Here is a 25,355-nt window from a genome sequence, read left to right on the forward strand (position 1 = left end):
TGGATAAAGCGTATATCCGTATACTGGGTATTCAAATTTCAATCATACCCTAGCTATTTCTTGTTGACATGAATAACATTTTTCTTGACCCAGAATGAGAGGGAAAATCACTGTTTTTGTTTATTGTTTTGTGTTTTTGCTTTGTTTGCCTTGCGTGCAAAGTCACTCTTTGGGTAAAAGAGCATGTAAAAGGTACTTTGGATGCTAGTATATATGGATGATTAAAGAAGAATAAAGAGAAGCATCGCAAATGCACGTGGTTTGATTCGCATAACCTTCAGTCTCCAAAATAGAGTCCTAGAGTTTGAAATCCCTCTCCCCAACTCAGAAAAAAGAAAAGAAAAGCATGGCCAGCAATGGAACGGTGTGATAAAACTTTGAAAGACTGCTATATATTTTTAAGACAAAGGAACACTCACTGAATGGTTGAATCCAGCCATTTTCTTGGCATGGTGGAAATACTGCAATTCTGACTTGAGATAAAGTACCAAAAAGAGGTAAAGTGGGAATGTCATGAAGCTTGATTTTTAAACTGTGTATCGATGCAAAGGATGTCAAAAAGGAAGATCCTCCAGGACCCCACTAGAAGGAATCAACCGCAAGAGGGTAGTGATGAGTAGATGATGCTCTGTCATGACAATGACTGGCAATACAAAATCAAAAGTTTAAACTCTGTTGAGAAAGACAAGTTGGAAAGGAAACCATTTGAGTGAGAGAGAGAGTTTTAACTTTTGAGCGAGGTGAATATTGTCATATTGTGCAGATTGCTGATTGGCTTTATGTCCACTCAGGGTTTGGTATTCCTCTATTACTTTTATGTGCTCTTGCAATCGAGAAGCCCCTATAGCTCAGTGGTAGAGCGTCAGTCTTGTAAACTGAAGGTCTGTAGTTCGATCCTGCATGGGGGCAGTTTTTTTTTTTCCTGTCTATCTTCTTTCTCTCACCACTCATTGGCTTCAGGTTTTCTATAGATATTTGCATTGAGCAGTTCAAGCAACAGGAGACAAACAACTTGCATGTGACTTGGTAGCAGAATCGTATAGAAAAGTCATTGCTATTATGATAATACATTAGATTCCAGTAATAAAGCGGCCTAACTGACAGAGCCATACATTTTGAAGGACTGCTGCAAAGCTATTCCTAAATCCCAAGTACACAACAATGACATCCTAAGCCAACTTGGAGAAAAACCTCAGGATTGACGAACCTAATGTTAGTACATTGCAGCAGAGGAAGTAGCAAAAATCTGTTCCTGTAACGCGCAGAGTTTTCTAGGAGCAAAATAAGGGCGAAATTCCAGTAAGATCATCAAGTATGAAGTCTACTTTCTGCCTGTCAAAAACAAATGAGTGGAAGTGAGAACTCTAAATCTGCAATTTTTTGGATGTTTTTTAACATACTATCTACCAGTTGCTATACAAAAGCCAAGTCGAAGAGTATCAGAGTTGAAAGCAATTACTGGCTTTGATTCTTTTGGCACTCCTGTCCATGTGCAAGACATCTGAATCCTTGTCATCGTCTTCATTATCTGTTAACTCAGATGCCCTAATGATGAACACCTAGGAAGAATAAATCAGGCAATTACCGTAAGTAAAGCACGTATATGATTGAAATTCTACTTAAAATTGGGGTTTTATTGAAGTACGTCAACCACATGAATAGATGCTTCAAAGCACTATGGGTACCCGAACAGGCATCCACCTGAGTCCAACTACTAACCTTAAATTTAGTGGGCTTAATTAACTGGAACACCAATGCATCCCCATCAACTAGTTGATGATCAACGGCGAACCCTTTCCAGCCACCGCTCAGACCAGTTTTCCGAGCAAGATATCTTGTTGGGAACTCATTTCCACTCTCATCTATTAAAGTGATAATTTCGTCCTTGTGGGAAAGGTGCATCTTGCAGAACTGGACTGAAAGACCCTATTTTTGTTGCACAAGATTATGATAAGAGTTAGAAACTACAATTATATCTTCTATAAGAACAACCGAATTTTAACCAACAAAATACTTCATTATAGGGAAAGAATAAGACATCATGTCCGACAATTAAAAGGATAAGCGACCATTGACAGTCTGTGAACTGTCAACGATGCCCAAATTTCTATTTTCAGCTGTATCCTCAAACAAAATTATCGACAGAAATCCATAAACAATGCCCGTCTACAAGACTAGAAGAATCGAGTCAACACCTGATGCTATATATTACTGAGAGAATAGTCTTCGTTCATGGCATCTTTTATTTTATTTGTACAAATCATTCGGCTTACCAACCAAAATCCACCGGTGACATGTGACTGAAGCATGGGCTTCAGAAACGTGGGGAAGTCAGATCCCAAACCGGACTCAACTTGTTCAGCTCTCTCAATCGCATCTTGCCTTGCTTGATCCGAAGCATAAAAACGGTTTAACAGATCTCTCCGCTGATAGCTAGTCAACCCACAACAGTCATAAGATAAATAAGCTACGAAATACTCGATTCTTTTATGACCACCGAATCAGACATACCAACCTTCTGGGCTTCGCCAAAGGTTCAATTGGGACCTGCGCAGAAACAAGATAAAGCATTTTAACAGAATAAAGATATGTCTAAGCATCTCAGACTATAAAAAACAAATCTCCAAGTAACTTAATCGGAATCAGGAGGTTGATTTGAGTGTGGGCACTTGTAACACAGAGAGGGAGAGAGACAGAGAGACTGACTTCCTTGTAAGTCGGAGGGGGCTTGCCAGAGACACGGCTCGACCTTCTCACCCGCACCGAAGAGAGGTCCACTGGCTGCCTAGACCGCTTCACCTGCTTCACCTACACGAACCCAAAAATAAAAAAATAAAAAAACCCCACGAAAACGATCAAAACTATAGAATCCAAATACAGAGGGAATCGCCGAGAGAGGTGAGGAGCTATAAAACCCACCGGAAAGGTTCTTGGGCTCGAGGCCTTGAGAGCTTGTGCGAGCTTGCCCAGATTGAGCTCCTCCATTCGCTTCTTGTTCTCTTCCAACCTCTGTCGACGGCATTCCTCGTAGCTTCGCTTCAATTCGACCACCATTTGCCTTTTCTACCCGATGATGATGCTCTCTATCTTTCTTTCTGTGTCTAAAGAAAGCTTTTTTTTTTTTTTTTTTGTTCACTCTTGCAAAGATATTGTGAGAACAGCGAAACCAAGAAAATGGAGGAGAAATACGACCGTTGGAGTCTCCTTAATTAGCTCAATCCTGGACAATACGACCGTGTTTTGTGCGCCAAAGCCAGGACCGAGTTTGAAACTTTGAATTCAAAATGTATCAACGTCATCAGGACAGGTAGGAGACAAAGATATAGCAGTGTGGATAATTATAGGGAATGGACTTTCGAACATTGAGCTCCTCCCGCAATGTGGGGTGAGTTGGCATACGGTACTTGTCAGTACCAGTGAACCGCTGCCATTTCAGTCGCATTTTCCATACTGTTCCATGCAAATAACATCTATTTTATCTATCGTGGAATGCTAGTATCGTATAATTTTTTTGAAAAAAAAGAAAAGAAAATATGAAATCTTTGTAAAAAAATAAAAATAATAATTTTTTAACGATAAATCCTACTTTTTTTCTAAAAAAATTTATACGATGCTTACGAACTTGACCATTATATCTAAAACTGTCGACAACTTCTTTTCTTTCTTTTTCTTTTTTTATTTTATTTTATTTTATTTTTTGTTTTCCCTTTCTTTTCTGAAGCCACGGAGCTTTAGCATGGATATATTTTATGCCTCGGCTAAGTAAAAATGGCTGAAATGGCATTTCGGCACAAAGAAGGATGGGGAAGAAGCTTGTAACTGTTCGTCGAATAATCAAGATAAAATTCCCAAGACATGCAGGATGGGAAAGACGACAAAGTTGCGTGCGGATGTGGTTGTGGTTTTTTGTGTGAGGGAGAGATAGAAGGAAATACCGACGACCGAGACAAAGACAGAGCAATGCTCGTCAAGTTGTCCAATAATATAACAGCTTTATCATAGATATACAAAAGAGAGAACCAACAGATATACAAGTACAGAAAATACACCATCCTCTGGCCTTTGCTAGCAGTTGTATCAATTTCTTCAGTGATCATCAGTATCTTAAATAATCCGTAAGTACAGAAAATACACCATCCTACAAAAGGAACTTCACAAAAGCCAGCCTCTCAATTTCTTCAGTTTCACTTGATGCACTTTTTATGCACTAGGAACTTCACAAAAATAGGTATATACCTATAAAAGAAAACATCTCTTACATATTTCTGGTCCCGGAATATTCTATAGTCTACAGAAGACTGTTAATCAACAACACAAACGTTCCTATTACCAAGGGGCATTAGCCACTTCTACAAACAAAAGTTCAAGCTTATTGGCAGTTACATCTAGATTCTCAATCTCGGTATCAAGGCTATTCATTTTCTCTTTTGCTTCCAGAAGCATTGTCTCCAGAGCTTTTATCTCCTCTTCTGCATGAGCTCGTTCAACTATAGCTTCTTTATACCTCTTTGATTTAAGTGAAATGTTCATAAGCTGCTCTAGCCGTGCAAGCAGGAAACCCACGTTCATGCCCAACACCTCAAAGGCCTTCAAAGTTTTTTCCCAAGTGGAAAAATTATCCTGTGAAGTGTAAATCTTGGAGGCTCTAATGGCATCGGAAATGTTAATAGTCTCAGAAATTATTCCAGCAGCTAATTTACAGTTAAGACCCTCGAGGAGATGGTCATGAAGAAATGCTTTCTGACTGCAGCACAGCTTGTGGTACTTGGTCAGAAGGAACTTTGGGAGCTCAGAGTTTATAACTAAACCATTAACGAGAACAACGAAATCCTCAATGCTTCTGACTTGTTTAAAATCAACAACAGATTCTGATAATCTAATTCCATCCAAAATTTCTGAGCTGAAATCACTGTCATCTTCTAAAGGATCTGATATTGGCCTGAGATCAGTACCACAGACCACCAAGTTATTCTTTTGACTATTTTTGTGAGAAAGAGGCTCCAAATTCTCAATTTCTATCTTTTCACAAGCCTTGGTATCCTCATCTGCATAATTTACACAATAAAAAAAGGGTAAAAAATAACAAGGGAATTTAAGAAGGGTAGCAATTTGAAGACATTTAAAAAATCATCAATTTGAAAAAAGGAAAAAATATTAACGTGAACTGCAAGAAAATACTTACCACAAGTCAGTTGTTTTGGGCAGGCATCCAATTTTAAAAGGGCAAGAGCACCATTCACTTCATCTGAACCATTATATCTCACAATGTATACCTAGAATGGATCAGGTACACTACATATATAATATGCATGGACACATAGCAGCTTCAAGTATCATGTGATAGATTATATCATATAAATTGACATGCAATGCAAAGAGAAAGGCCCAATTAAACAAACGGACTTCAGGAGTTTTTCTGTTTGCAAAGAAAAATGAAGGAAAAATATCTAAGAAAAAAGCCCATATTTTGGCACTTATTTTTTTTTCAGATTTGGCAGAATAGCTGTCTTTCACTTACGAAAAACTTATACTTTGAGGTAATAACGAAAACCCAATCAACGCCAATTAATATAAACACCATTTATTTTCAAATCTTGATCAACAACAAATTAGTATAAACAGCATTTTCTTTATTTTCTTTATTTTTATCTTCTCCTTTTACACTTCTATTCAGTCAACGGATTTATCAATACCAATGGAGTACTTCTTTTTACTGTTCTTTGGAAAAGTAAGTAAAAATCATCATTACAGTTACACCAACTTACATTACATGCATTGAGTACAAGCAATAGAACAAGCACCAAGGAACAACGGGTGCAAATGTAAAAGCAATAGAAAGAAGGTTCAAATAACTACCTTAAATTTTGAAGGCTTGACTAAATGGAAAACTACTATATCTCCCTCCAGTAATTTGTGAGAAATAGAAAACCCTCTCCATCCTGCACTTAGACCCACCTTTTCAACTAGATATTTTGTTTCAAATTCTTCCCCACTTTCATCTTCCAAAACAAATGTTGCATCATGCTTAGGCAAATGCGCAGAACAAAATTGCTTCGGGAGACCCTGTCATGCAAATCATTAGTACATACAACAAGATCAGTAACCTAAACCTTATTCAATTTACAAAAGCATAGGCAAAGTTATGTTTACCAGCCAAAATCCAACAGTAACATGCGATCGACTCATAGTCTTGATCAGGCTAGGGAAATCTGGTTCTAGATTTGCTTGAACCTCTTTTGCTTGTTGTAAGACGGAAGACTGAGCTTCGGACGAAACATTTAAGCAGTCAGTTGTTGCTCTCTTTCGCTTGAAACTGTACCAAAAGGTGGAGGCAGCAGCACAGCACTGTTAAAGTTTTACTAAATCCCTGATATGTCATAACAGATTAAATAGCAGACCGATGATACTTACTGACCTTCTTAACTTATCTGCATCATTGACTCCCTGTTCAATAATCCACAAAAAGTTTCCATTAACTCAGTACTATCATTACGGAACTTTATGTTCAGAATAACTTCAAAGCTTTTTAAAATGCTATTCCGTACAGTTCTCAAACACACTTTCATCTGAGATTCAAAAAGGAAATTAATAAAGTTAATTGGGAGGTTGAGTGGAGATTGGGTTCGGACAGTTCTCTATCAAAGCGTCCAATTTAAAAGCTTAAACCGACGGAAGATGAAAGATCGTATCGGACAGAAAAATATTGAATCTTTCACAGTTTTATTGACACTGCCACCAAGTCAAATAACAGGTAACAAACACCCCTTCCCGAACTTGTTTCTCCCGTTTTCCACTTTTCAATTATTTTTCTTACTAAAAGGAGAACTTGTCTACGTCGGATAAAAATTGCATCTTCAACAACTACGTAAACAGGCTTGTACAAAACATCATGAAGGAAATTTTCAATATCACGAGATCAGAATACCCCAAAAAAATGAAGTATATAAAGAGCACAGTACAGGAAATGATCAAAATAAACAGAACACAAAATGAAAAACATAAGACAGTGTCCTGAAGTTTTTTTTTTTCTCACTTGTGTAGTAGTCATTTGGTTAAACCCAGAAGATTTCTTCCGGAACAGATTTTCTTCGGTCTTCGGTGGCCTCTCCAGCTTTTTAATCTGAGAGGAAAATAAACAAATTCACAACAGTAAACAAGCAAAACCCAAAACAAGAGAAAGATGGAGACGTTGGGAGACCTCGTGAAGAGAAGAAAGAGAGGAATTATCTCTCTGATTTTGTACCGCAGCCATGGTTGAGCAGCTCGGAGCAGAGGCCAGCTTTTTAATCTAAGAGAATAAATTAAAAAATACAAAATCACAGCAGTGAACAACCAAAACCCATAACAAGAGAAATAGAGAAAGATGGAGACGTTGAGGGGGACCTCGTGAAGAGAAGAAAGAGAAAAGTTATCTCTCTGCTTTTGCACCATTGCCATGGTTGAGTAGCTCAGAGCTCTCTCTGTTTCTGGTTCTCGATAAAGAAAGAAACAAAGAGTACAAAATACATAGAGAAGGAATTGGGACGTTTTATTCAAATTTTGCCAGACCGAAACTCACCATATTTAAATTACTTAATAAGAAAATATTTAAAATAAATCATATCAAATCGGTATTATTAGTGGGAATAATAAACTATATAATAAATAATATATCATTTCAATAAACTCCCGCCCGATAGAGGATGGGTACTAAACAGTGTAGTATTTGTTTTTTCCTCAAACATTTTTAAAATCATTTTCAACATTTTTTTTTTAAATTTACAAACTTATTAAAAAAAAATATTTCCTTAACCATAAAGTAGAAAAAATTAAAAAAAAAAAAAAAAATCGGTACAAAAAAATGTGGCTCTATCATTTCTCTTCAGTAAAAATCTTATTAGCCAAAACTCAGGATTTTAAAACATGGAATGTTGTTTACGAGTTTGCCAGATTCTTGTTAGCCAAACACCGGGCCCTAACAGCGACTTCCAAAAAAGGGAAAGAGGTTGGTGATTTGGAGGGAGTACTACTTGCAAAAGCTGGAAAAGCATGGTGCTCTCATCGAATGGCAACATTGGACTTTTGAGTCAACAACATTGCATCCAATCAACCATACACGTCGTGAAGAATGAAAACCTTTCCACCTTGGACTTTCTCATGTCAAATATGAAGAGTGAAATATCATTGATCATTGTTGTTATCTCCAACCCTTGTTTACAAAGGAGGCCCAAAAACGTGGGCATAACAGTCCAATCTGAGGTATCGTCCTCTTTTGCATATTTGAAGGAAAAAAAAAAAAAAAAAAAAAAAAATCTTACCATTAAGACTTCCTCTTATTTACATATTACAGGTCTCCAGCCTCATTCTTGACCATTAGAAGCTCGTACAGCCATGGTCTAAATACCAAAACCATACATTTGTAGATAACACCACCATACAGTATACACTATCTCATGCAAACAACTCCTTACAGCATCTGCAAACATAGAATTGATCGATAGAAGCCCACTTCTGAATGACTATCTATCTCCCAGCATCAGCTGACCACTTGTGCATTCATATAGCTTCTTCTGTTTTAACCGTGCATTCATATAGCTTATTCAACAGGAGGATAGGTCATAACAAACATACACCTCACTCTATACATATGATCTTGTCCTCACTTATCTGTACACTTAGCTTATGGAACAGGTGGATATGAGATCATAATCAACATACCACTTTGTTTAAATACGATATATATGGTCTTATCTTCGTTTAGTGCCAAAGGATTCCAGGCTCCAGCTGCCCCATTTGGAAAACCCAACTCCGCTACTTACATTCCCAACGTCAATTCTTTAATCATCTTCCAGGAGTTTGATTTGCTTGTGATCTCTTAGTTGCCGTTGAACAACTCATGCAAACTTATAATAGATTTTCAGAAAGTCAACCTGTAGGAGATGTCATAGTCTTGATCGGCGAGTGCATTTAATACCCTGGATAGGCGAGTTTCTACGTGCAGAAGCAAATGGCTGCCCGTTCAGAGAGCCACCAAATTTAATATCCCAACCTTCAACGTTCTTGGGAACACAAACATCAAAGAGGAATTGGCCAAGTACGCTATGTGCATTGATGCTTGACGGGTTAGGTAGATAGATAGATCTTTCTTTCTGCTCATCTTGTAAAGATGGAGACTCTCTACCATTTTGATACTCTGCAGAACTTGGCAAGAAGAAGTGGTCGCTTGGCCCCTGTGCAACTCTTCTGAAGCTCTGGTTTGAGTTAACAGCTGCTTTCTGGAGGTCACAGATTAGCTCAGACATCTCATCATGCATACCTTGCATGCTAGCTCTTTCTCCCAGTAGTCGGATTTTTTGGGAATAAACTGAAGCGGCCTTGTCAAGCAAATTGGTCACAGCAGCCCTATATTGGATTGGATAATGCTTGTAATGACCTAAAACAACATAAAAATCACATGACTTCTGTTCCAATGAGCCACAAATATGTAACCAGCAGAAAACTTGATATGTTCAAAACTCTGTTGTTTATTTACAAATTCAAAATAGGAAATCATGATTTTTGAGCACATATAGGTAACATGCCAATAACCAGAAGGCTAAATGATACGATTCAAAATTACACTGTGTAGGTAATAAGAAACTAAGAATGTTTGAGGCAAACCTATGTGAGTGGAGCCATTCAATTTCACAAGCTTAACCTCCCCCCCAAGATCCTGTAAATGTTGAGCAAAATTGCAGATAATTTGGTACGGTGCAAGTTCATCCTTTTCTGAGCACACGATGAGAAAAGGAGCACTCAAGTTCTACAAAAGAGGGAAAAATGTTACATCGGCTGCTGAAAATGGTGAGAATATAAGTTTAAAGGCAAAAGGCAAGATGGTGACTTACAACAGAGGAATACAAGGCCTGCCAATACTCCACACGTTGCGATTCAAACCTAGTAAGATATAATGCATCGAGACCAGAAGCAACGCCTTTCGCCACCCAAGAAACAAGTTTCGATGACCCAGGCATTTTCCGAATGGAGGGGTGTAGAGTGAATCTTGCACCAAAATCACTTGTAAAATCTACTGGACTAGAATCATAGATATGCCCAGAAAAGCAATTTCTGACCAACTGATATTCAACCTTCAATAACCATAACATGGGAGAGAGAGAGTTAAGGAATGAAGCTAATTTAATTAATTAGACATTTTTAAGAAAAAACACGATGTATAGGTCAGAAAGTTTTATGCACAACAATGAAACAGTCATACCCAATACATCTCTCCACATGTTCCATCGATAACCTGCATTATGAGTGCCAGATTTGTTAGTTTGCCACATTCAGAAAATAAATAATAGTTCAAACTCAGCGGAGCATATAATAAATACTTGACTTGCATTTACCTACACCAAAAGATAAAATTTCATGCCTACGATACCACAAAATTTACAAGTACCTGAAAAATCTTATACATGCAAGCTTTGGGACCACCAGATAGAGCTACAAAGACAATAGGGCATGGCCTAATCCTTAGCTCCTGCATCCCCAACACCAAAAAGGTTTTTGTACGCGTCAAAACAGAAATACATAATTATCTCAATATATAACATAAGTGGTTTAGTCTGCGATCCCGCATCATATTGATGTCGGATGGGTTTTGATTTAGCTTAAAGATTGAGCAATATGGGAATTCAGCCCCAAACATAAATCCTGCTTCAGATTAAAGCTTTACAGTATCTCATTGAATTTTCAACCTTTTATCTTACTTAATAAACAAAATTGAAAATCCCAACTGAACTTTTTAAGTTGAAATCGGATAACTACTGATGAAACTGACCTCAACAAGCTCGTTGAGAACAACAAATGCCAGTGACATGGCCCTCTCAGGATAAAATCTGCACAAATATTAACCATGAGTAAGAGAAGCGACACTCGTTAACAATGCAGCAAACACTCTAATAGTAAGCTGGAACTCCAAGGAATGCGATACCCCCCCCAGCCCTAAAAAAATCACAAAACAAAAGGACAGAACACCAGCTAAATTGGACCTTTGGACCTGATAAGAACTACAGTGAGGTAATTAGTGCTATTAGTAGCAAATAGGGGTCTGAGTTGGGTTTATGAGCCCCAGTTTTCAGTTTCCTCATGTTCTCAGCAATCAAACGGAGCGAACGAAAAGAAAATATCTTACGCGTTGAGAAAATCGGCATGGCAAACGAGGCAATTCCATCCGAGCGACGCGTACAAGTCTACGTAGCTCTTCAAGTGCTGCTCCTGAATCGAAGCCCAAGCGAAGACCACCGCGATTCCTCTGGATTGAGCCTCCTTTCTTCCCCAATAGAGATCACCCCCAATTCCACCACCACCACCCCACATGGTAGTTAGTTTTTATTTTTCTTTTTTTGGTAATTGTTCAAGAACAAACAGAAAAATAAAATAGGACTCCAGGTAAATTCAGCTGTGAAAGTCGATAATTTGGGAACTTAGGGTTTAGGAATTGAGTGGGCTGGTTTGAGCCGCTCGAATTGGTGTGGGGAGATCTGGGGAGACTGGTGGGTGGTGGTCGATGGTCGGGTGGTAGTTCGCTCTTCGCTGAGTGGAATCGAAAGCCACGTCGGATCGTACCCACCACGCGCCTTTTAGGATAAGCTCCTCCATTATTCTCGAACAGGTAGTGGGACCCGTTTCTGCATCGGGAATTTTTTTAGCCGCTATTTGTTAAGAGCGTGAGAGATAGATAATTATAAAAGGAAAATGGGGACCGATGAATTGGACAACAAATCGACCGATCCTCTTTTTTTTTTAACTTAATAGTTAAAGAAATGTTTATTAATAAATTGCTGTTTTTGTTTTAAAAATATATATTTAAAAAATATGTGAATTTTTTTTTTTTTTACTCTCATCGATTCAACTATCAGTACCTTTTATCTACTAACAAATTTCATAACAAATTTTATAATATATATTGTACAATAAGGATATTTTTATAAAATAATATTAGTTTTATAAGATATTTTATAAAAACACTCTTCCTTTTAAAATTTTGTATAAAATATTATAAAATATGATGTGTATTTATTATTTTTTTAATTATAACTGCCATAACAATTATTTTATGTTATCATTTTATAAAAATATCTTTATTTTACAAATGATTGTTTAATATTGTAAGAATATATTTGTGTCTATCATTACCCTTATTATATATACAAAAAGACATACTAGTTAAACTATAAGTCAATTGATAATGACAATTATATCTTAAAAAGAAAGATAAGGAGAAAATATGGATAAAAAAAACATATATTAATATATATCAAATGCATATATTTTATGGGACTTAGGTTTGTATAGTTGTTATTCTAATTTATTATTTAATATTTCTTTAAAATAACACTGCTCTTCATTTTAGATTTTATCATTTTTTTAGTAATATTATTCATCATTTTTTTTATCATCATTATCTCATCATCTCAAGATATAATATTAAATTATTAGAAATTATTTATTATATTTCATTTGTGAATCTATCATTTAATGTCACATCAAAGAATGTTGAGAGACTGATGATAAAGGAGATGATAAGTTGGTTTTCTCTCTTTCTTTATAGCGATTAATCAATTTTTACGCACTTCACTAATATAATTGGTCAAAATAATTATTTTATATTAAAAAAATATGAGACAGTTAATCATATTAATTAAATATGTAAGAAATACGTAAAAATAAATTCACATAAAATTTTTTATTATCTAAACCGCATAAAAAAAAATTACTGATGAGTTTCTGTCGAAAGCATATTCGCTTGATGCCGATAAAAAAATACGTTAGATACTAGGAGTTAAGATTCCTCTTGTCAAAGTTAAAAAAAAAAAAAAAAAAGATTCCTCTTGTCGGAAATCTCTATTTTGGACCCAGCATCAATAGATTCGACCTCGCCCATCCAACCTATCTCCAAAAGCCCGTCTTTGCGAGAGATCTTTGTTTTGGGTTTCAAGCGGAAACTAAAGGCCACAGGGCCTTTCGAATGCCCATTATTGGGCCTTAAGGTGGACCTTGTTAACGATACCCTTTTATTGTTTGGGCCGAAAAGACAACTATTATTTTTAAAATTAAGATTCTGAACTAAATATATTATACTTATATATATTTGAACTTTCTACGTCACACACTATTCACGTGGCGTTTTGGAATAAATAATTCAATTGGATTTTTCTAGGAACGCTACTAACAAAATATAATTAATAAAAAATAAATTAAAGAGTAAGAAATAAAAAATAAATTCAAAGCCTAAACAAAATAGGCATTTCACAAAAATCATATCAACAAAAAAATTTATATAATGTCTTAATTGACAAGAGTATACATAAATTCTAGCTAACATAAAAATTAAAATGATCATTTAAATCTTCATAAAATTTTTAGAGAATGTTAATGATGACTACAAATAAAAATACTTTATTTACATTCTCCTATATTATAAATGTATTCAAAAGTAAATATTATTTTTCTAATAAATCTCCCTAAGAATTAAAATTGTATTTATCAAAATATTATATAAATAAAATTAAATGGAAAATAATATGCCTAAGATATTAGATTTTAATTCGCTTGAAATAAAATACAAAATCTCAGTTTGAGGAAATTTTGTTCAAGCCTTGGGAGGGCCAGGCCCCCTTGCCCCTTTGGCTTCGTCCCTGCAATTATATTGCATAAATAGCATGTGATGCGAAAATTTAAAAAAAAATTTCTTATCAGCTACTATTTATTATCTCACATTTTATAAAAAATATTTTCATATCTTATAAAAAAAATCCTTCACACTCTATAAAAAAAATTATAAATATGTAGTGTGAAAGTGAATAATGACTAATACATAAAATTTTTCAAAAACTTTAAAATAGTATTAATATATAATAGAGACAATATGTAATATGTGAATCTCAAATATTTGAATGGGAGTCGACAATCTTGAATAATAAACAAATACACGCCGAAATTCGTCGTGTAAGGGAAACGGTAAGAAAAGAAACACCAAAAACCAGACTTTCAAAGAAACCAATCTCCTTAATTAATTAATATATTAATAAGCAACATTCTACTCCCTACCCGACCCCATCTCTCAAATCTACGTCCCCTTGGCAATAAAATAGCGGGCGTCAGATCCAAAGCAAGCCAAGTTTGGGAAACCAACGCATCAGCAATCCAATACTGCACGTGTAAGCCTTCCTCTTTTCGTATCTCTCTTTTTTTTGTCTGTCTCCCCTTTTCTACTTTGAAGGCCTGGAAGCCTTTTTCCATTCCAGCCGTTTGAAAAGAAAAAAGAAAAGATTTTTGTACTTTGAAACGAAGGAACCGGAAGGCTGGAACACCCCCACGTGCAATAAGATTGACTTGCTTGCAAATTTGACACGTCTGAAAATTCACAATGAAGCCCATGTGCACGTATCTGTTTCTTTTTTGTTCTCAGACAAGCAACCTCTGCCACAGCTAGCCTTCGCCATCCCCATGTTCGGCGATTCTTGAATCTTGCCCACCACGATTATTTCTGTGTCTACTCATAAGCTGTCAACTTGAAAGACAAAAAAAGAGAAGAAAAAGGTACTTCGCCTATGGCTTAGATGATTCGACTGCAAGCGCTTCATTAATTCACACGATCATTTCCTGTAGAGTGAGCTTTTCCCTCCTGCCGGTCATGCCCACTTCCATTAATTCTCAGTACTACTTTCAGTGACTAACTTTTGTTTGTTACTCAGAGCCACAAGTTAGGCATAGAGATTAGGAGAGCATTGTAATTTGAGGCTGGTTTGGATGGTCTAACAAATGCACCATTTCTTTGGTTGTCTACGAGTCTCAACCCCTCTTTTTTGCCAGAAACTTCATTAGTAGAGTGCTGGGTCGGCATTATATATTTGCAGACTCGAGAAACAGAATACCTCATGATTACATATGATATATATATATATATATATATATGCGCACACAGCTTGTTTTATTTGGATGTGAATATTAGTACTCCACGAAACAAATGGTCCCAACAGGCAACAATCATAAGAATCATACACACGAGATATTTAGAGAATATTCCGCTTTCAAAACAATAACGGGGACGAAAGAAGGGTGTAAGAAAGTTGGTACCAAACCAAAACCGCTGAAAACGGAAGCTTATACAAAGAGCCAAAAAACAAGCCCAAACGAAGATCGAACACTTCCCACAATCCAAAATATCACCCATCAATGCAGTACTCTTTCAGAAAACATCATACGTGTTTTTTTTTTAATTTTTTTTTTCCTTCTTCAGTATCGATATCTAAGCTTGTTCCATTGCGAAAGGGATGTGATGTCTGCAGAAACAGAAGCATTTCTGGGCGACGGTAGTAGCAGTACAAAGGCAGGCAGGCAGATGAGAGAGAGCTGTGAAAAATAAAACAACCATCTCCTACCTCCCCGCTAAACCAAAAGGGGCAAAGTTGCATGCAACTCTCTGTGTTGCCCAGTGTCAGTTTAGTGACTCTTTTTTTCTCTTTATTTTTTTCATGGCTTCAAACGAACCCAATGGTACTGTCCCTCCAGGGCATATCCTTCACAATGTCATAGTTGTACCTGCAAGTAAGGAAGGAAAGTTGTTGGTTAGTTAGCGTTCGATTCCCCCTTCTGCTAAAATACGCTGTTAGTGTGCAGCCGCCTATACTCTGCACTCTCTTCTCTCTCTCTCTCTCTCTCTCTCACTCACACACACGCCCACATAGAGAGAAACCAGGTATTCACTTCTCCGCGAATCGCTTTTGCTCTTGCTTCTCGGCCTTTGCGAAGAACTCCTCGATCTCCTCCTTCGGTGGAGTCTTCGCCGCCGACAGCTTCCTCGCCAGCGAATCGATTTCGTCCGACTCTCCGCAGAGTTCGCTCGATGGCGTCGTCTCTCTGCTGAATAGAAAGAAGATTATGAGAAGAAACGAACCGTCACGCGCGGAACGAACGAATTTTTGAATTCGGAGGGACATGGGAGTTATAATTAAAAAAAAAAAAAAAAAAAGACCTGAATTTGGTGTTGTCGATGCACGCTGAGTCTACGGTTTCGAAACTCTTGGCCTGCAATTGCACATTATAGAAGCGTAAATAAATACAACATTAAAAATCTAACTAATTAAAACGAGCAATCAAAGTGTGGGGGCACCGGAAAAGAAGAAGTATTCTAGAGAAATTCCGTTTGGTTGCCGAGAAAAAAACAGGAACATAAATGTAGGAAAATAAATTTTCCTCAAACAAGGCTACATTAACCGTTTCGATTTCTAGTGTGGAGCTCTTTCGAATTTCTTTTCACGTTAGGGCAGCAAAAGCAACAAGAAACAAGAGACCTCAAAACTTTATTTTCTTTAATTTCTACCGGTTTCTCATCAATGATCAACCCCGAGTGATATAAGTAAATTCAAAACCAAATGACCCAAGTAGTCTAAATTGATCAGAGACTCAAACAAAAAATTCACCTTGAGATCCATGAGCCTAAAGCTGTCCTTCACAACCTCGCTCGACTCATTACTGGAACACCAAGAAGCCGGGAGCTGGTCCGAGCAGAAGCTCGAGCTCAAAGCACCGGCGTTCACTGCTTCAGTATCCACTGAATTGGCAGGAGACGCCACATTCCCGGGCAAAGCCACGCAGGAAAGAGGGTTCTCGAGCTCAACAGTCAAGGAAGGCAAACCGACAATTCTCAGCCTCTTAGACACCGCCGTGCTCGTGCTAGTGCTCGAGCCCGAGCCCTCCACAGCTGCAATATTTCGTTTACACTTCCTCGTACAATCCCCCATACTGTACGCCCTAGCCGAGCTCTCTCTCTCCGTCTCTTTACTACTACTGCTATCGTTTTTCATTGCTTTCTGGTTTTGCTTTTTCTATTTTGTGGGTTTTTATTAAAGGTAAAAGGCGGAGACGGAAAGTGCGTGTGAAGATGGGAGATAGATCGGAGAGGGGATGTTGAAGAGGTCTTGAAAGAGGTGGGCAATTGAACAGGATGGACGGTTGAGATTCCATTAAAAAAAACTAAAGAGTACACAATGACTTGCAATCATTAAAAAAATAATAATAAAAAATATAAAATTCACATTAAAAGAATTAATTAACTTTTTAATAATAAACTCTACACTCTTTACAATTTGAGGACGTTTGGGGTCACCGACCAAACCCATGATCACACCCACAAACCTGAATGTAATGCTTCAAGACAATTTATTTGGTCCATACGTACAGGTTTTTATAAAAAGTGTTTATACGTAGTATAGTCGTGTAAATTATTTTTTTTATAAAATAATTCTCATGCTTTAATTCTTTGGTGTCCAAAGCTTATTTATTAAGAAAAAGTTTACTCATGATCCTGATCATATATTATAACATAATTTTTTTTAATTTTTTTTCTCTTACCAAATATGTGATAAATGGATGATGAGTACAAAAATTTAATTAGTTTAGAAAGAATAAAACAAAAAAATTAAAAATTCTAAAATATAAAAATAAGTGTGGTGTGTGAGGATGATTATTAACAAATTTGATTTATTAATTGATCATGCCACATCGTCGAACATTACAAGTCCAATCTACCCTTTAACGCTCATTATAGCGTTATTTTCTTTTGTGTAATCCGTAGACATAACCAGCGTCTAATATATATAGGAAAGTGCTATAATCACAAATATATTTGGTAAAAATAAATTTATAAATTGATATAATTTTATATTATACGTTAAATCTATTTTACAATAAAAATAATTTTGTAATTTAATATATCACATTAATGTAAGTCAATTTTTAAGTTTATTTTTATGAAATCTTTTTATGATTAAAATATTTCTAATATGTATATATATATATATGTATATACACACACCACTAAGCATAGGGTTATTTTACCTTTGTCATCTATAGAAAGCCCCCCTCCCCTGTTATGTAATTATGTTCTACAACTTGTTCAGCAGCAGTACTTTCAAATCCGAAAGTAGGGCACAAAATAACGAAGTTTGTACAATGAATATGACAAAAAACAAACAAATACGATAAAAAGTTATAAAGAGAGAGGGAAAAAAACTAACCCTAGGACATTTTACTGCTGGTAATATTAATGCTTAACCAGGGCCAGCGAACTGTAAGAAGCATCGATGCGGGAACCTCAAAGATGAGGTACTAATGTCCTAAACTCAAGGCGTAACATTAATTACACAGTTTAAATTATTTCTTTTCATCTCATTTTATATAATTATTATAATTTTTATAAGTTATCATATAAAATATAATAAATAATTTAATTTTTTTAAATTTTAAAAATAAAAATTATATTAAAAAATTATATTTTAATAATATTTTATTCAACTTTTAATTTCTATCCCATCTTATCTATATAACCAAATGAAGCCAATCAAGTGAATGTACTGGCCAGGGATGACACCCATGCATCATGGACGTGGTAAATGATGGTAGATGAAATTTCGACTACGGACAATAATAAATAAATAAATAAATAAAATATTTCATTTTCTATTGAAATAGAGAGTAAGTTAGGATGGATGGTATGGCCATCATAATGGGATCACAGTTGGGCTAATTCATACGGCTTCATGATTAGATTCATCCCAAACTCATTACGCAAAAGCAGTTGAAAGAAGACGAGGGAGGAGACTTGAATGCTGAACTGCTCTGTCACGATCATCTGCTGGACAGCCATGGAGCTACTAGTACACTTATCAGTAGATCATATATGCAAAGGTTGGCCTAAAAAATTGGTTGGTATGCAAATTAAACACGGGGGGGTCTTTGGTCCGATCACTGTGTCTCACTGAAGGCACTCTCAGTTGTTTGTGAGTTTCTTGGTACGTGTATAATTAGCAATTGGACCACCAGGATCTCATGTCTACTTGTAATATATCTTGCAGATTAAGTTACCCATTGGAGAGTCACTTTCCAACTCGACAGAACGTGTCAAGTTCATCGATCCTTCTAGTGTGTGAAAATAATACTGAAGTTAGCTCTTAAGGTCTAGTTTGGTAGCATTGACCCCCACTCCTCCCTCCCAACCCAAACAGAAAAAAGAAAAAGAAAAAATGAATATAGAATTTCCAAGCTCTGGATATTGCATGGGTGGTCCTCTTCCTCTGTGAAGATGTACCGCATATGAATGAAAATTCAGAGTCTCGTATTTAGACTAGAACTTGTCCCTTGTCTTTTTTGTTCCAGTGATGGAAATGGTGGTTGGAGTCAATTTTTCAAGTCCGCTAGCTGCTCGTTTTAGAATATTTATTGTCAGAGAAAATGAGAGGGCCAAGCCTTTAAAGGGCCGGGACGCCTATCTGTTTCAAGTTTATTTTTTTTCAACTTTTTCGACTAAAGGAGAAAGTTGCATGACACCATATATGCGTATTTTAAATGTTTGAAAAACGAGTCTTCCTGGAACTCTTTGTGGTCCTTCTCACTTTTGAAGGCATCTTTACTTTGTATGAACTTTTAGGACATCTGACAGGGATTAAAACCGAAGGTTTTAAGGCTAAAATTCGCATGAAATTCAACAAAAGCCATTTGATTTCAAGTAATTATAAGCTAGTGCTATTGCGAGGGGGAAAAAAAAATCATAACCGAGGTTTTAATTGTTAGCTGTATATGCACCATTTATTCATACACAGCATATTGCAAGATAGGAATAGAGTACTACCTCTTTTAAGGTCCAAGTTCCAAAGTTGATAGAAAGCAACCTAGCTAGCAAGCTATTGATTGAGTCCTTTGGTCCAGGCGCTAGCCATGACACCACCCAACGATTGCACCATAAAAAGGCATCAAGGCCAAAAACCAGGATGAGCAGTAGCAGCACATGTAGGACTTAAATGGTGTTGTGTAGATCATGAAGGTGTAGGGGACCAGGGCAAGAAAAGCTAAACAAAGGCAGAAAAACACGTGAGGAAGAAGGCCAGATCAAGCCCCCGGGAATAGTTCTCATCATTGTTCATTACCAAGATGATGAATGGCATGCGTATCGAGTCTGCATAAACATTGCAGATAAGGACGTAGAACTATGACCGATGACGCCAGGCCAGGCAAGCAGTACGTACGTTGGGTATCGAGGCGTACACCGGCTGTATAGCTGTGGCCAGAGAAAGGTTTTTTTGGGCAATTGGGGTTGTAGAAAAAAAAAAAAAAAAAAAAAAAGATGTAGTAATTAATTAATTTGCAACAGTAATACTGAAAGATACATTGATTGGCAGTCAATGGTTTTCCTTAATTATTACTGAGATACTGTTCTCTACAACTAATCTCCGTTTTGCATTTGGGTGGAGTAATTAATTTTTGCAACGGTAATACTGAAATATACATTGATTTGCATGTAATGGCATGGCAGTAAATGGTTTTCCTTCATTATTACTGAGATCCTGTTCTCTGCAGCGACTCTCCGTTTTGCATTTTTAAGTTGAGTATTTTATTGTTATTTTACTACTCTTTTTTCTTTTCGTTATATGAATTGTATTAAAAATCTACATTTTTACATAATCTAAAGATAAATAAATTCAATCAACCAACTAACGTAATCATATAAATTAATTTAAAATAAATTTAATTTTATAAAAACAAATAGTTTATTTTCTTTTAAATTATGTAAGAATATTATATTCTAAAATTTTAATTTGGATTGAAATAGTAAAAAGGGAAAAATAATTAGGTAATAAAATAATAATAAATAAAGGGTAAGGATATCATTATTGAATATGGACCGATAACTGGCAACACATTGATGGTTAAGAACCATTCCCACCACTTTAAAATACCCAAAAAATGTGATTACATATAGACCAACCTCACTGGCCAGTACAGGTAGCCAGAACCAGTGACCGAAAAATGGCAACTTTTAGAAGCCTTTCAGATATTCCTTCGTAGAAAATGTTAAACGTGGATAATGTCTTTTATGGTTAAGAAAAGAAAAAGTAAAAGACACATTCAGAATGCTGTAAAATCTGCTAGAGTGGTACCAATTTAAGGGGAAAAAAAAAAATCTATATATTAATGCGGGGAACCAAATGCAATAGGGACACTTCTCTGCTCATGTCGTGGTACTGAATGTTATGGTATGTGGAGCCCGATAATGCATGAGGTTCGGCATGCAGCAGGTAACGTGGGCCCCTGGGGATGGATGTACCACCAATATTGAGAATGAGAGAACCACATCACATCTGCGTACGTGTATCTCGCCACTTGTTGTGAGCTGTTGCATGTTTTTCCCACGTAACGATCGCGATATATTAACAAGATGAAACCCTTGGAAAACAGAAGGTTCTCGAGTAATTGGGGAAAATTGAAGAATATTATTAATGATCTGACTTAAAAATAAAATAAGTAAAATACAAAATATTTATGCTATGTACAGATAATTAATCTTAGAGTATATTAGGTTCTGTTTGGATTCAGTGATGAGTTAAGATAGTTTGTAAATAATAAAATAAAATATTGTAGAATATTATTTTTTAATATTATTATTGTTTTGAGATTTAAAAAAGTTGAATTGTTTACTTTATTTTGTGTAAAAATTTTAGAAAATTGTAATGATGAGATGAGATAAGTTGATGTGAATTTTGAATCCAAACGAGGCCTAAGGGTACATATGACACGTGTAAAATAAACTTGATATCCTCCTTCAAGATGGAGAGTAAATAGAATGTACTCCCATCTTGGTTATCAAGTGATGGTAAGAACATCAGCAAGTTGGTGTTGAGAAGCAAGATGAAAAGTCTTGATGAGTCCAGCATGAATTTGGTCACGGATGAAGTGGCAATCCAACTCAATATGTTTTGTCCTTCTGATGAGGCTGTCTGGGCTAGGTCATATACTGACTAAGTCTATGAACTGAGTCAAACAAATCTAACCCTATAAGTGTAAGGTAGAGAAGCCTACTAATGAGTCAATGAAAGACAGTAGATGCCAAGTGAAAAGAAAACCATGGGAAAATAAATAGGCTTTGATGTAAGAAAACCAGCATTTCAGAGAATCTCGAGTGCATACTTCATTTGGCATAAGGAAATGCCATGTGAAGATCTAGCCATCTCCCAACCAAGAAAATATTTGAGCTGACCGTGATCCTTAACCTTGAATTTATCATCATGTAAGGACTTCATAAACATAAACAAGAAGAACCATATGACTTGGTAAAAAAATGAGTAATCGGCTTTGGATTGGATAACTTAGAAAACCACTAACGAGAAGCCTATTTCAGACCATAAAGAGATTTATTCAGCTTACAAACTTTGGATCCCACTTTAATGTGGAAACCAGAAGGCAACTTCATGTACACTTCTTCCAATAAGTCCTCGTGCAAAAATGCACTATTAATATCAAGTTGAATAAGACACTAATTCTATACCGTAGCAATAGCCAATAATGTTCTAACAATAGCCAATTTAACCACTGGTGAAAAAATCTTAGAATAATCTAAACCTTCCTTTTGGGTGTAGCCCTTGGCAACCAACCTTGCCTTGTAATGTTCTATAGAACCATTAGCACGATACTTAATTTTATAAATCCACTTACAGCCTATGGGTTTTTTACTAGGACGTAATGAAGTAACAGTCCATGTATTATTATTTTCTAATGTTGTAATCTCAGCAGTCATAGCATCTTTTCAATGAGAGTGCTTGAGTGCTTGATGATAAAACTCAAGTTCAATATCAACAGTGATGGACAAGGCAAATGACTTATGATTGGAAGATAAACGATCATAAGAAAGAAAGTTTGAAATGTCATACTTGGTGTTTGAGAAAGGAGGAGAGGAAGAGCCTATTATAGGATCTGATGCAGAGTGTGCAGAAGAAGAATTGTAATAAAGATTCTGCAAGTAACCAGGTGCTCCTGTGATTCTAGTTGATCTTCGAGGAATAATTGAGGATATATTATTTTCAGGAGTGGTAGTAGAATGAGGAGTACAGTAGGTATAGAATGATTGTCAATAGAAGAATGATTTGATGAAGGTGTTTTTGAAGGCACATAAAATTAATCTAATGTTGAAGATTGATGAGAAAAAGGAATACATTTGTTTGAAGAAGAAATAGATTTAGGAAGGAAAAAATTATGAGATTTGAAAGGAAAGACATGTTCATGAAAGACAACATGTCTAGAAACGAAACATTGATTTGTATTGACATCAAGGAGTTTATAACCTTTGATACCAAAAGGGTATCCAAGGAAAATACATGTATGAGCCTTAGGATCAAACTTAGTGCGAGATCTTTGTAAGGTGGAAGCAAAACATAAGCAACCAAAGTCCTTAAGTAATCATGTGAGGGATGGGAATTAAACAAAAGCTTGAAAGGAGATTTATGTTTCAAGAGCGGAGTAGGTAACCTATTAATGATATAAGTGGTTGTTAAAACAGTATCATCCCAAAATTTAATAGGCAAATGAGATTGGAATATTTAGAATTCTGTTGTTGAGTTTTAACACAATTGTGTTGACGAATGACACCTTTAGAATTTAGAAAGGTGGAAAGGAAAAGTTATGTACCATGGTTAGTATGAATTTTCCTGATTTTAATATGAAACTGAGTTTTGATTAGGTTGAAAAAAATTTTAATGAGAAATGGCACTTTAGATTTACATTTAAAAAGGTAAACCCAAGTGACACGAGTAGAATCATCAACAATAGTAAAAGAAAATCTATAACCTTCAACAGTAGAAACCGAGAAGGGTCCCCAAACATCACAATGAACAAGATCAAAAGGTGAAACAGAAAGATGAACATTATTGGCGAAAGGTAATTTCTTCTGTTTGGCTAGTAGACAAATCATACATGAAGTGTTAGGTACAACCAATTTAGGAATAAATTTATTCACAAACAACATCCTCGAAACAGAAGGATGGCACAATCTATTATGCCAAAGCTCAAACAATGAGCATTTGGAAGATACAGAACAAACATGTGAAAGTAGATTATTAAAGAAACTAGAAACTGTAGTATAGGAAACATGAAAAGATTGAAGTTTAGAAGAAAAAGAAGAGTCTGGTTGTTGTAGTATGTAAAGTCCTCCTTGTTGTCTACCCACTCCAATTATCCTCCAATGAATCATGTCCTGAATGAAACACATATTAGATGAAAACAAAAATCAACGAGTGACTTAGTAAGCTTGTTGATGGAAATTAATTTGAAAGTGAATAAAGGAACACAAAAAACATCATGAAGAACAAGATGTTCAAAATGTGAACAGGACCAATATGTGTAATAGACACAAATTGGTCATTACGAAGCTTAACAAATGTATTAATGGTAGAAGTAATGGAAGAGAAACAATCTACATAAGGAACCATACGATTTGTGGCTCCAGTATCGAGAATCCAACAATTAGGGCCAAACAAACCAGATGTAATGGTAGAAGAAAATAGAGTGGGTATTATTCCACAAATGATGAGGGAAAAAAAATACCAGAAAATGAAGAATTCGAAGCTACTACATTAACAACATGAGTGGATTCATCATAAGTATTTTGGGAGTGAAGCATGGACAAGAGTTGTTGATACTGAGCCTTAGTTAGAGAAAAGGGAGAAGCAGTAGAGGATTTGTTGTCACTGAAAACAACCTGATTGGCCATAGACTGTTGATTTGGCTTTGGCTTGTATCCTGGTGTAAGTCCATGCAACTTATAACACTTTTCAATAACATGACTAATGATTTTACAATGCTTACACACTAGTCATTCCTTCTTGGAGAAGGATATGACAAATCTGGAGCTATCATTTTTAGAAACAAACTCATGTGAGTCAACAGAGGGAAGAGAAACAACTAAGATTTCTCTCTGTTTTTCTTCTTGTAAAGCAAGAGATGCTTTGTTAAGAGAAGGCAAATGCTCCATTAGCAAGATCTGAGTTCTTACATAAGAGAAATATTCATTCAAGCCTATTAAAAATTGTAAAATGTGCTCTTGTTGAACATAAGAGTTCAATGTATGTACAACTCCACAAGAACAAGCTAGAACATGTTTGTAATTTGCCAACTCATCCCAAAGGGCTTTCAGGTGAGTGAAATAGGTACACATCGAAAGTTGCCCTTGAGAAAGAGTGGAAATAGATTTATGTAGCTAGAAAATCTGAGGACCATTCTTCTAAGAGAAACGTTCCCTTAGAGCTAACTATATCTCATGTGTAGTAGTGATATACAAAATATTAGTTGTAATTAAGCCCCATCGTTGTAAGAGTAGAGCAAACGTGGACATCAGGATGAAATTACTAGTAGGGCTAAATGACTATTTTTATTAACAATAATGCTAGTTGTCTCGAAGATGGTTCTATATATATATATATATATATATATATATATATATAGATATTTACTTAGTAATTAAGAAAGTATTTTTTAATAATGTTGTGATTTCTTTTTAAATATTT

General features: G+C 35.8%; 4 protein-coding genes and 1 non-coding gene across 8 annotated transcripts; 1 reads left to right on the plus strand and 4 right to left on the minus strand.

The window, feature by feature from the left end:
- The first annotated feature begins 837 nt into the window (after positions 1–837).
- On the plus strand, positions 838–909 carry TRNAT-UGU. The gene has a single exon. It is a non-coding gene; the product is annotated as a tRNA-Thr (tRNA).
- A 129-nt stretch (positions 910–1,038) lies between these two features.
- On the minus strand, positions 1,039–3,212 carry LOC121254067 (B3 domain-containing protein At3g19184-like). 2 transcript variants are annotated; one of them, XM_041154032.1, is made up of 7 exons: positions 2,920–3,210; positions 2,707–2,808; positions 2,516–2,547; positions 2,274–2,433; positions 1,720–1,926; positions 1,460–1,559; positions 1,039–1,332 (listed from the first exon to the last, which is right to left on the minus strand). In XM_041154032.1, exons 1-7 carry the CDS (start codon positions 3,052–3,054, stop codon positions 1,322–1,324), a joined length of 747 nt encoding a protein of 248 aa, XP_041009966.1. In that variant the 5' UTR covers positions 3,055–3,210; the 3' UTR covers positions 1,039–1,321. The 2 variants fall into 2 exon arrangements, with proteins under 2 accessions (XP_041009966.1, XP_041009965.1); XM_041154031.1 differs by lacking the exon at positions 1,039–1,332 and having other exon boundaries at positions 1,339–1,559; positions 2,920–3,212.
- Positions 3,213–4,215: 1,003 nt separating this feature from the next.
- On the minus strand, positions 4,216–7,540 carry LOC121253851 (B3 domain-containing protein Os01g0234100-like). Of its 2 annotated transcripts, XM_041153776.1 has the most exons (8): positions 7,384–7,540; positions 7,199–7,288; positions 7,034–7,120; positions 6,416–6,444; positions 6,151–6,313; positions 5,857–6,063; positions 5,183–5,273; positions 4,216–5,045 (listed from the first exon to the last, which is right to left on the minus strand). In XM_041153776.1, the coding sequence occupies exons 1-8, from the start codon at positions 7,435–7,437 to the stop codon at positions 4,327–4,329; spliced, it is 1,440 nt and encodes a 479-aa protein (XP_041009710.1). In that variant the 5' UTR covers positions 7,438–7,540; the 3' UTR covers positions 4,216–4,326. The 2 variants fall into 2 exon arrangements, with proteins under 2 accessions (XP_041009710.1, XP_041009712.1); XM_041153778.1 differs by lacking the exon at positions 7,199–7,288 and having other exon boundaries at positions 7,384–7,496.
- Positions 7,541–8,275: 735 nt separating this feature from the next.
- Positions 8,276–11,590, minus strand: LOC121255709. Its single transcript, XM_041156194.1, has 7 exons — positions 11,156–11,590; positions 10,802–10,859; positions 10,421–10,501; positions 10,235–10,267; positions 9,867–10,106; positions 9,640–9,781; positions 8,276–9,412 (listed from the first exon to the last, which is right to left on the minus strand). Exons 1-7 carry the CDS (start codon positions 11,338–11,340, stop codon positions 8,922–8,924), a joined length of 1,230 nt encoding a protein of 409 aa, XP_041012128.1. The 5' UTR covers positions 11,341–11,590; the 3' UTR covers positions 8,276–8,921.
- A 3,896-nt stretch (positions 11,591–15,486) lies between these two features.
- On the minus strand, positions 15,487–16,971 carry LOC121253887 (cyclin-dependent kinase inhibitor 7-like). 2 transcript variants are annotated; one of them, XM_041153816.1, is made up of 4 exons: positions 16,449–16,971; positions 16,001–16,053; positions 15,733–15,885; positions 15,487–15,567 (listed from the first exon to the last, which is right to left on the minus strand). In XM_041153816.1, exons 1-4 carry the CDS (start codon positions 16,830–16,832, stop codon positions 15,507–15,509), a joined length of 651 nt encoding a protein of 216 aa, XP_041009750.1. In that variant the 5' UTR covers positions 16,833–16,971; the 3' UTR covers positions 15,487–15,506. The 2 variants fall into 2 exon arrangements, with proteins under 2 accessions (XP_041009750.1, XP_041009749.1); XM_041153815.1 differs by having other exon boundaries at positions 15,733–15,888.
- Between the last annotated feature and the right edge of the window lie 8,384 nt (positions 16,972–25,355).

The sequence above is a fragment of the Juglans microcarpa x Juglans regia genome, chromosome 3D (genome assembly GCF_004785595.1).
Source record: "Juglans microcarpa x Juglans regia isolate MS1-56 chromosome 3D, Jm3101_v1.0, whole genome shotgun sequence".
In the NCBI taxonomy this organism is placed as follows: Eukaryota; Viridiplantae; Streptophyta; class Magnoliopsida; order Fagales; family Juglandaceae; genus Juglans; species Juglans microcarpa x Juglans regia.